The sequence below is a fragment of the Lethenteron reissneri genome, chromosome 21 (assembly GCF_015708825.2).
Source record: "Lethenteron reissneri isolate LAM-NWPU_2019-01 chromosome 21, ASM1570882v1, whole genome shotgun sequence".
Classification (NCBI taxonomy): Eukaryota; Metazoa; Chordata; class Hyperoartia; order Petromyzontiformes; family Petromyzontidae; genus Lethenteron; species Lethenteron reissneri.
Window position 1 is genome coordinate 18,730,879 of NC_083799.1, and position 12,343 is coordinate 18,743,221.

General features: G+C 48.3%; 1 protein-coding gene across 1 annotated transcript in view; it reads right to left on the reverse strand.

The window, feature by feature from the left end:
• The window catches only part of PDE11A (phosphodiesterase 11A), an 89,949-nt gene that overhangs the window by 43,156 nt on the left and 34,450 nt on the right, over nt 1-12,343 (reverse strand). Inside the window, exon 3 of the mRNA XM_061555284.1 lies at nt 1,087-1,176. Within this exon, the coding sequence (XP_061411268.1) occupies nt 1,087-1,176 (90 nt within the window). The remainder of the gene's footprint in view (nt 1-1,086; nt 1,177-12,343) is intronic.

Here is a 12,343-nt window from a genome sequence, read left to right on the forward strand (position 1 = left end):
GATGCCATCTAGAATCAGGCCAATATATTTTAAGGCATTAGTGACGCCAGTATATTTTCAGGCATTAATGATGCCAGTATAATTTAAGGCGTTCGTAATGCTGGTAGATTTTTGTTTGTGTTAGTGACACCAGTACTTGTTTAAGGTGTGAGTAACACAAAAAAAATCGCTCATTGGAGAGAAGACCAGAGAGGAAGTGACCAACAACACTGGCGCCCAATAGAAAAAAATTAATAAGCGACGTTTCGGGCAATGACCCTGTATTTAATCTTTTAGGGCAGTGTTGTTGACAAAGTGATGAGTGTTTTTTGCGTGTTTTCGTTAACTGTGCTTGTGCCGCCACTGCCAACGCAGCAGCATTACCACACACTTTATTTAATTTTGTAAGATCAAGTGAGCTTTCCTGGGGAGCAAAGAGGCAGTTCATTGAAACTATAAATATTTTTTTTATTTTACCAGGTAAGGCCCACTGAGCAATGTAGTTCTGTTTCAGAAGCGACCTGGCCACAAATGATAGGTCAACGAAGTGGCTTATCATGTAGAAATGTATAGCAGCCAAATACTCTAAACGGGTGTTTATTCTAAACGTGGAAGGAAAAACTGGATGACCCGGAGAAAAATCCACCTGACCACAGAGAGAATATGCAAACTCACGACCTCCTGTATACCAGGTGAGGTATTTAACATCTCGCCACCATGGATTGATTGGCAATGAGCTGGGTTTTTTTTATTTGGGAGCTCTGGACGTGCCCAGCGATTAATCAAAACATTGAACCGTATCTGATCGGGCACCTTAAGAAGCGTACCACACAAATCCATCATTGAGATTCCATGGGGTTAAGGCACAGATAAATTGTCCTTTGAGGTCCACTCAAGTCCTATGAATTTTTTTTGTAAACAATAAGCGGCACGTAACCCAAAAGTGGTGATGGTGGGCGGGGGGGGGGGGTGCGATCATTTTCAACCATGGACACGTAGTACGGCCGGGTATCCCCGTTGTCTTGGTCTCTTTCTCTCCGACTCTCTCGCTCTCTCTGGGGGTGGGTGCATGCATGGATCGCGTGGAGTGGGTCGAGAGCTGTTCACCCGACTGCGGTCGTATTCCTTGCGGGACGCGGCGAACAGCTGAGCGTTGGCGATGCCGATCCCGCAGAAGGGCAGGTACATCTGCAGCACCTGCGTGGACAAATCATGCGCCGTGATTTTGGTGAGCGGCCTGTTCAATACACCGAATGGGACAACACAAAACTCACTTGGTCCTTTTGGGGTCATCTGGTCCAACACCATGTGAGACTAGGCTCTAAGAAAAGCTGTCTCGGGTGTGGACCAATCAATTTCAGGACAGTGCATATGTAGTGGTGATATGCGCTGTCAGTAGGGATCGTGTGGTAGCGCGTGGTGATTGGCTGTATATTGGTGACACGCGCTGGCAGTGAGGGATCATGTGGCAGCGCGTGGTGATTGGTTATGTGGTGGTGACACACGCTGGCAAAAGGGATCGTGTGGCAGCGCGTGGTGATTGGTCAACTAGAGTGGGTGCTCACATCGCGGTCCGCATAGGCTCCGCCCCCTCGGGAGCGGAGGACTATGAAAGGCGATGCGCGCGGGCGCTCGGGGAGTTGGTAACCAGTGAAGACGGAAGACGGAGGAGGAAGAGATAGGGTCCTGAGACCCCTAGCCCCGCTGTCCTTGTAAGGGCCGGGACCCTGTGTGGCTCAGAGGCAGGACCTTGGGACCCGCGGCCGGACATCCTTGTGAGGGCCAGGCTGCGGGACCCAGTGGTCGGGATCCATACCCCAGCTGGAGTGGGTCTGTGAGTTCCCCTGGAAGCTACAGGGCTGGAGAGCCCGTGTGTGTGTAGCCGGGTGGAACGTGTAGCGTGAGCTGTAGTTGTCCACACATGTTATTGTGGCTAAGGAAGGTGTTAATAAAGTGTGCTACCCGTCAAGTGGTCTCCCACCGTAATTTACAATATTACACATACATCATCAGTTATGTTTTTTGTTTGCATTCCGACTGCAGGTATTGTGGTCAATGCAAACATGACTCCTTGTAAAAAAGGTGTCAGTTTTGTTGCCAGATAAAAGGGTAAAAATTTTTTTATCAAAAACTCACTTGCTCTACTGTATTGATAAGGCAAAGATTCCCCCGTATAGCCATAACAGATCTTTTTATCGGCGGGCAAGTGCTGTTGGAAAGTGGCAGCTATGAAGGGCGAAACAGCACACGAGAAGGGGTGGGTGGCCAGCTACCACGCCCGGCTGCCCTTGTCCAGGACCGGTTCAGATCATCGTCACTGACGTTGGTGGCTGTGAGCGGGAATCGAACTCTGGTCGCCGGGTTCGTTGCACTGGGAGATAACAACTGCGCCACTGCTTGCTGTATAATCATGATCATCAGCAGCTGGGATGATCTTTCCACTGCTCGATAAGTAACAGCATCCCTAAGCCGTGAAACCATCTCATGCACTCTTGCGATTAAACAATCCATCGGGCTCCTGCACACAGCTTAATCTCATCAGCTGCCATATCAGCGTCAGGTGATGTTGACATAACACGATAATAGGGATTATTTTAGTACACACAACCGACAGGATGCACAAGTGCAATGTGCTTGAAAATTGATATTTACATTCGATGAGTCGTACTCAGATTGTAAACGTGGCTATGCTCTCCGACACACCGGTGTTGCTGTACTAGTGACGAATTGGCATGTTCTGTTTACGTGACAAATCTTATTAATTGGCTGTGTTGGGTGGTGGCGGAGGATAGTGGTCGCGAAAGCCTACTACGTGTTAAAACAACAAAACAACCCGACACACAGTCGGGCAACAGCCCTTCCGTCACAGCACAAAGAGAGGCCAGAGATGCAGGCGACTAGGGACGTCGAAAATAGGCGACGTGTCAGACAATGCCCCTCTGCCTCTGGAAATCTCGACCTCTCTGGCCTCTCCACGTGCACTGAAGAAGGGTGACTACCCGAAACATCGCCTATATTGATTTTATTTTATTTCTAGTGCAGTGCTAATGATGGGTGTGCCACAGTGATTTGTGTTTGTTGTTCGCTGTGCGTATGCACCACTGCCAATGCAGCAGCGGCGGCGGTAGCATCGCCAGAATACTGCGTGTGGTTAGATTCAGCGTTAGCTGATGCTCAAGTCGGGTGGCGCATTGCGCTGCTTTACTGAAGGCTGACTGTTCTGCCTCACGGCAGGGGTTTTGCCTCACGGCAGATGGGGGGGGGGGAGGCGTATGCACACAGGAATTTCCTGTTTTTGAAGCTAATTTTGGTCACGTGACCAGGAAGTTGCGATTTGAGATTCCCGCTCAACCACGCGGGCGTCGGCCATTACATGTGTAATATGTCAATTATGGCGGGAGACGAGTTGACGGGGCAGCACTCATTTATTAACATTAATATAACATTAACAAGTACAGCCGAGCTACAGTCTACGCTACGCGTGTCTAACCCGGCTACGCTCTCGGGCCTTCCGGCCCCGTATCTCCCAAGGGGAGATATCAGACCAACCCTAGCCGGGGTATGGGTCTCGACCACTGGGTCCCACAGCCCGGCCCTTACAAGGACGTCAGGCCGTGAATCCCAAGGTCTCGCCTCTGAGCCACACAGGGTCCCGGCCCTTACAAGGGCAGCGGGGCTAGGTGTCTCAGGGCCCTGTCTCTTCCTCCGTTTTCTGTCTTCACTGGTTGACAACTCCCCGAGTGCTGCTGCGCATCGCCTTACATAGCCCTCCGCTCCAGGGGGCGGGGCCTATGCGGACCGCGATGTAGACACCTGCCTGTGGACCGCGATGTAGCCACCCACCACGCGCTGTCTCACGATCCCCCCCGCCAGCACGTACTGCCTCTACACATGCATAGTTCAAGATGGCGGCACACATCGCGTCCCAGTGAAGCCAGCCGCAATTGTCCATTGTGGGACTTTAAGAAGCATTGTCTGTAAGTTCGTTTATATTCTTATAATATTGGCAATGTTGTTATAATGTTAGAATGACCGTTATAATGATGTCAATGCCTTTATAATGCTGTTAAATTGTTATGATAAATACGAGGCCTATTTAACAACGAAGCCTGCTATTTTCCTTATTGTGAATGTTACTTGTAATTTAATAAGTCGAGTAAAACTTGTACCCAAATAACTATATTGCGATCCTGAGAGCAAGGACGACAACATATCTCATCCACAATTTAGTGTTATGTGTAATACTGTACATTTGGGGTACAGTGTGATGAATACACGATGTGCCTTTATGTAACACAGCAGCTTATGCTCTGGTATAGTTATTCAGTGGTAATGTAGGGGCCTGGTCCATCCAGAATCTATTGTTTAGAAAAAAGTTATCTAAGACAATGTTATGATGCTGTGGTGTTCTTTCATTGTGTTGGTGTTTCCGGGTATTAACAGATGCTGTATCTGTGCTGTTTTCTTACCAGGTTTACCTCGTTAAATTCAATAAATAACGTTTGGAGTCGGACGTTCATCCTGGCTCTGAGGGTTTATTGGACACGAGGTTAACTACTCAGCTGGCGGTGCAACGCAGCGCACAGCGAGGCAGAGACACTGACGACGGCACACAACATTCGTTCAATGAGGACGATCAATGAAGGGGAACCAGTTCAGCTGTTTTCGCATTGATTCATTCCTAAGCATTGTCTCTGCACACGTTTCTTGGACGGCGCCAATCGCTGCAACCCCCCCACCCCCCACGGCGTTTTGACCAAATCGCCTGGAATGCGCCCGATTCTCGCCAGACCTCGGAAGATTTCGAAGGCTAGAGCTTGGACAGCGAGCACACAACGATAGGCCACCCAAAATGCAAAAAACACAGGCGTTATAGGCTTTTGCGAGGCTACGCTGCGGTCAGCAGTGCTGCAAGACTCCATTGTTATACGCTCCCCGTTGTATTCTTCCCGACATTACCAACTCACACTGACCGGCGTGGTGAAGTATGTTGTTCAAATTACCACCACCACGCGAACATTGCGGGTAGGCCCTCGTCCCGCAGTGTATATATATATGTGCATGACATTCTGTGTGATGTGGTCATCTGTTACAACGACGAATTCTTTGGTGGTGCTACTGCTGGCAATAATGCAGTACAGACAACAAAAACAAATTCGTAGCATACGTGCTATGAAGAAAGGACCATTGCTAACAACGTCGCCTGTTCTATATATACTTTTTGTATAAACTATGAATGTTTTTATTTTATTTTTCACCAGCTAAAGCCTACTGAGCTGGATAGCTCTTTACTCAGAATTGACCTGGCCACAAATGATAGCTCAACAAAGTGGCTTATTACGTGGAACTTTAGAGCAGTAGCCATTTACTCTGAACGCACGATGGCCATTCTAAATGTGGAGGGGAAAAATCGGAGGACCCCGAGAAAAATCCATACGACCACGGGGAGAGTGAGCATGCATACTCCAAATATACAACAGGCGTCAGGGTCGGGATCGAACCTACGACCTCCTGCATACCAGGCGAAGTATTCAACATCTCGCCACCGTGCCGCCCCTTTTTTTCTTCTAAGACCCCAGTCTCGTTGTTGACGGGTGCGTTTCGTTGTTGCTGCAGACCACAGATAGACAGCGAGCTTTATTTGGTACAGCAGGCGATTGCGCGTCGAGAGCAAACACCTCTTTGTCAATGGGCGGGGGGTGAGATCTGGACCAAAATAAACACCGAGGAACATGCACAACGGGCGGCGATCGCTGCCTCTCCCATCGCCCTAGCCGAGGATATCACCGGCACGAACCTCGTGACTGATGTCCGTGCTGGGGAAATAAAATCCCTCCTGTCCCCCCCCCCCAAAAAAAATCTCAAAAGCCAGAGGGGAAAACGTCGACTTTATTGCATCCATTGCTCACCGCCGTGAGCTGGTAATTGGAGGAGTCCCCCGCTCTGATTGGTGCTGAATGGCCCAAATAAAAACAGCCGCCTCATCCGCAAGGGAGCCTCCGGTGCATGGCCGGAGACGAATCAAAGGGGTCAGGTCGCCGGAGCCATGGATTTCTGTCGATGCCCAGGGAAATTAAACCGGGACGTGCGAGCGGTGCGCTGCACGCTTCTGGGGGGCGGAGGATGTGCGCGACTGGAACGATTACGCGGTGCTGAGATCGGAGGGGGGGGGGGCTAGGGCGGGGGGGGCTAGGGCACGTGGAGGGGGGGGCTAGGGCACGGGGAGGGGGGGGCTAGGGCACGGGGAGGGGGGGGCTAGGGCACGGGGAGGGGGGGGGGCTAGGGCACGGGGAGGGGGGGGGGGCTAGGGCACGGGGAGGGGGGGGCTAGGGCACGGGGAGGGGGGGGCTCCTGCCCTCCCCCTCCCAGGGGCGGCAATGGTGCCGAGCGTGGCGGCTGGGATTTATTTGCAGCTGCAATTGCGTGCATTCGAAAGCGTCGATTATAAAATATTCCAAAGTCCAATTTTACCGTTGGGGTGTCCTCACCCAAAGATTCAATTCGTTTTCCACGTTACCTGGATTTTAATTAAACATGATTATTCATTATATATCTAAAAAACAAACTCTTCTGAACTCTTTACTTAGAATAACAGAAAAAGCGTCTGAGCAAAAACAGGGGTAAAGAATACAACACGTGCATGGGGTCCATTCCCATACCTTAGAACAGTCTTAAATACCTGAGCCAGAATGGCAATGACCTGACCAACCCCCACCCCCCCCCCCTGCTATAATGAGTCCAATGTGCCTGATACCGTCGATGCAACTGGTAATGCCGTCCAAAACGTCAGGATGTTCCAATGCATGATGTGAGGGAGGATGTGGAATCTATATCTCCATATATATAAAAGGGAAATTTGTGAATATGTGTGTCTGTTCAAAATGTTTAGCGTACTTCCCGACATGCAACAAACTTGAAATTTGGCATATGGTTAGCTGGCGTCAACCCGCATCCAGGACTGGCGAGAATCAATATCTGGTGATCGTTTGAGGTATCGATTAAACGGGAATAGGCCGTTTCTAAAGAAATCTACAACCTTCGATTTATTTTGCGCGATTTAAAGAATCAAATCTTGGCGCGCGAGCGTAAGTTGTATTTTCTCCACCGTGCGTTGGGTTTTATTTTAATTTTAATCAATGATGTAATGATCAAAGTAATCTTTAAATTTGTATACGTTATGTTTTTAAGTTTGGAGAAGTTTTTAAATATATTTTCCCCCGGGCAACGCCGGGTACTCCCCGCTAGTCATCAATAACAGAGGTCCTCGGTTCATTCCCGTCTGAGTAGAGACTCCATTCGACTCACGTCAGCACATTGACAATTCCTCAAGCGAAATGTGCGACTGACAGACTGACTAACCCACTGACAAATTGTGTTTTCGTATTGTGCAGACATGGGTAGACAGGAGCACGCGGACTCTGCTATAGTAAGGCGAGCCCCAGCCATAGCAATGTGTAATTTCCACTCCTGTCTTGGGGCTGCCAAGCAATTGGAGTGCACCAGCCACATGCAAAGAGGCCCGGCTGCCTTTGTCTCCCCAGGTGCTAATTTGCGACTGAGTCGACCTAGTGGAGGCGCAGAATCATTTAGCGTAACTAGCGTGGGGGCAGGGGGTGTGCCTTGCCCCCCCCCCCCAAAGGGATGTTTTCAACAACAGTGTTGGGGCCCCCCACCTGACGCGATTGCCACAACCCCTTGAGCTGATCATGTTCAAGTTTTTATGCCACTGCCCAGAAGCGGTTTAGATAATCCTCACTGGTGTTGGTGGCCGTGGGCGGGAATCGAAACTCAGGTGGGCCAGGTTCGTCGCACAGCGTACACTGTCACATTGATGTTGGATTGGTTTGAAACTGAACCCCCCCCCGGTCGAGTTCGTGCAATCTTTAGCCCGGATAGCGAGCTGCGTTACCGATTGCCAAATAGACACAGATTAGATGCGTTAAGCTCTCTCCGTTCAGCAAAATGCACAGCCCATTTGTCAATCTACTGCTGGACTAGGGCCTTTCTCCCTACGCCGTGCGGATCATGGGGGTTATTTGACCATACTTTACCACCGCGTGTCGCTCAGTGTGGGTAGGTGGTAGTGCGTTAGGAGCCCAGAAGTACAGTGCAACGATGGAAGTTATTTTTGCCCACCTGCTGCTCCCAACGCAGCTACTCCGGATGGAAGGTGTTGAGCGGTTATTTACATTTTTGCCGTTCTGGAATTAGCAACGCTATTTTAATTATATATATATATAAAACACACGATGAATAATTGAACAATTGCCCATTAAGAGCGTTTTGGTAAGGTGCCATTAAGGCGGCGATTGCAAACCGGCACGTGCGTTAGATTTTGAATTGCCACCACGGCTGGGAGCGAGAGTGCCTGAGCACCACGCGACTGGGGAGCGTTTAGAGACCGAGGCATTGCCTATCGATCGTCTACTTACACTGCTCAATACCTAGTCGTAGTTAGTAGTAGTAGTAAACTTTCGCAGCAAACAACTCACTTAGTAGTTAAATTAGCAATGTATTCGTTGGTTCTTTTGGTGAAGTCACGTAGAAAGAAAATAAATTAAATAATAGAGTACGACGTTTCGATTGCAACACAAGCAACCGTCATCAGGTAGAACTAAATTTGAGAGAGAGACAACAAAACCTGACATATACATACACAGATACTAAGCTATTGTGAAAACCCGGTGGGCCGTTTGTCCATTTTTCCAATAAAATTATAAAAGGCTTGCAGAAGTCCAAAAAGTAATAGAAAGTGGGGGGTAAATAGTTGATCTAAAAGGTTTCCGAAAATTGTCGACCACCTCCCCCCTAAAAAATATTTTTACCCCCACGTAGGTATATATATATATACCTGCACACCCGATATACATCACAGTAAGTAGTATCTATTGACGCTGTAATTGTATCTACTGACTGTATAGTAGTAACTACTAACTCTATAGCAGTATCTACTGACTCTATAGTAGTATCTACTGACTTTAGCAGTATTTACTGACTGTAGTGGTATATACTGACTGTTTTAGTATCTACTAACTATAGTAGTATCTACCAACTCAATAGCAGTATCTACTATCACTACAGCATCGCATACCGACTGTGGTGGAACCTGCTATTACTGCAGCAGTGCATACCGACTGTGGTGGTACCTGCTATCACTACAGCATTGCATACCGACTGTGTTTACAGCAGAGCATACTGACTGCGCTGGTACTTCTATAATAACAGCAGTGCATACGGATTGTCGTGGTACCTGCTTTGATTACAGCAGTGCATTTTGTGGTGGGTCTGCTATCATCACAGGAGTACATTCTGACTCTCTAGCAGTATATATCGACTTTATAGCACAAATTACTCACCTGACAGAGTGGCGTGGTGAGGCTTAGTCCCGTGCAGAGCCCCCGGCCTCGCCTAGATTGCTCAGCAGGCCGAGGTGGCAACTTGGCAGGCTGGGGGCTGGGCCGCTACCCCCATCCACCCCCGCCTGCGCTACAATAATACTATCTAAGCGCTATAATATTAGTATCTACCAACCCTATAGTAGTAAGTGCACACATTGGGGTGGGGGGGTGGAGAAGAGGACATGACACTTTGATGAATTTATCTCAGTGTTGTGTGTATTTTTTTTGCATTTTGAACGCGAATGAGAAATCCCCCCCCCCTCTCCACCGATAACGCGTGTGCGTTGCTTTGGCGGCGTGAGGAAATATTTAAATAATAAAGAATCACTAAATAGTTAATTTAACTACTTTAAATTTGACGGATGGAAAAACGGAATAGTGCTGGCTCACCATGGGGCTTACGGCGTGATACCAGGCTACTTTTTTCAAACGTAAACTCCATGGTTTGCAAGCCAAATCCTTCACAAGTTGCGCCCACACAGAGACAGACGGACACAGACAAAAAATGCCTTTTATAGGTAAGACTAGCGGGAAGTACCCGGCGTTGCCCGGGTGAAAAAGACAGACACACACATCGACTTACACACATACAAACACATCGACTTACACACACATATAGACTCACACACACAGACATTGACTTTAGACTTACACGAAAAAAACAAAGACAAAGATCCCCCATATAGCCTTAACAGACTGTAGGGGCAAGTGCTGTTAGCGAGCACCTATGAAGGCCGGAACGGTACACAAGGGGGTGGGTGGGTGGGAAGCACCACGCCCGACCGCCTTTGTCTCCCTAGTGGCGATGTTTTTACACACCGCACCAGGTACTCATTTGAGACTGAGTCGATGTAGGGGAGGCCCAGGACCGGTTCAAATAATCCTCACTGGTGTTGGCTGTGAGCGGGAATCGAACCAGTGTCACCAGGTTCATAGCGCAGCACGCTAACCGCTACACTATCGCTCCCCCATTCGACACACACACATGGAGTTACACACACACATCGACTTGTACACACACACAGCGACTCACACACACACATACATCGACGTATACACACACACATCTACTCAGACACACACATGGACTCACACACCCACACATGGACTTACAAAACATACACATTGACTTAAGCACAAACATCGACTTACACACACAAACACATGGATTATGACACATACACATCGACACACACGCACATACATCGCCCCACACAAACGCATCGACTTGCACACACGCATATGGACTTACACACACACATAGACGTACACACACACATCAACTCACACACACACATCGATTCACACACACATCGACTTGCACACACACACATCGACTCACATACACACACACATCGACTTACACACACATGGACGCAGACATGCACTTAAATTTACTGATATAATTAGTAAATATTAGTTGTCTACACACACTACGCACACACATTGACTAGCACACACACACATCGACTGACACACACACATATCGACTCACGCACACACACACATACAGTGAGGGAAAAAGTATTTGATCCCCTGCTGATTTTGTACGTTTGCCCACTGACAAAGAAATGATCAGTCTATAATTTTAATGGTAGGTTTATTTGAACAGTGAGAGACAGAATAACAACAAAATCCAGAAAAACGCATGTCAAAAATGTTATAAATTGATTTGCATTTTAATGAGGGAAATAAGTATTTGACCCCTCTGCAAAACATGACTTAGTACTTGGTGGCAAAACCCTTGTTGGCAATCACAGAGGTCAGACGTTTCTTGTAGTTGGCCACCAGGTTTGCACACATCTCAGGAGGGATTTTGTCCCACTCCTCTTTGCAGATCTTCAAGTCATTAAGGTTTCGAGGCTGACGTTTGACAACTCGAACCTTCAGCTCCCTCCACAGATTTTCTATGGGATTAAGGTCTGGAGACTGGCTAGGCCACTCCAGGACCTTAATGTTCTTCTTCTTGAGCCACTCCTTTGTTGCCTTGGCCGCGTGTTTTGGGTCATTGTCATGCTGGAATACCCATCCACGACCCATTTTCAATGCCCTGGCTGAGGGAAGGAGGTTCTCACCCAAGATTTGCCGGTACATGGCCCCGTCCATCGTCCCTTTGATGCGGTGAAGTTGTCCTGTCTCCCGAGCAGAAAAACACCTCCAAAGCATACTGTTTCCACCTCCATGTTTGACGGTGGGGATGGTGTTCTTGGGGTCATAGGCAGCATTCCTCCTCCTCCAAACACGGCGAGTTGAGTTGATGCCAAAGAGCTCCATTTTGGTCTCATCTGACCACAACACTTTCACCCAGTTGTCTTCTGAATCATTCAGATGTTCATTGACAAACTTCAGACGGGCATGTATATGTGCTTTCTTGAGCAGGGGGACCTTGCGGGCACTGCAGGATTTCAGTCCTTCACGGCGTAGTGTGTTACCAACTATTTTCTTGGTGACTATGGTCCCAGCTGCCTTGAGATCATTGACAAGATCCTCCCGTGTAGTTCTGGGCTGATTCCTCACCGTTCTTATGATCATTGCAACTCCACGAGGTGAGATCTGGCATGGAGCCCCAGGCCGAGGGAGATTGACAGTTCTTTTGTGTTTCTTCCATTTGCGAATAATCACACCAACTGTTGTCACCTTCTCACCAAGCTGCTTGGCGATAGTCTTGTAGCCCATTCCATCCTTGTGTAGGTCTACAATCTTGTCCCTGACATCCTTGGAGAACTCTTTGGTCTTGGCCATGGTGGAGAGTTTGGAATCTGATTGATTGATTCTGTGAACAGGCGTCTTTTATACAGGTAACAAGCTGAGATTAGGAGCACTCCCTTTAAGAGTGTGCTCCTAATCTCAGCTCGTTACCTGTATAAAAGACACCTGGGAGCCAGAAATCTTTCTGATTGAGAGGGGGTCAAATACTTTTTTCCCTCATTAAAATGCAAATCAATTTATAACATTTTTGACATGCG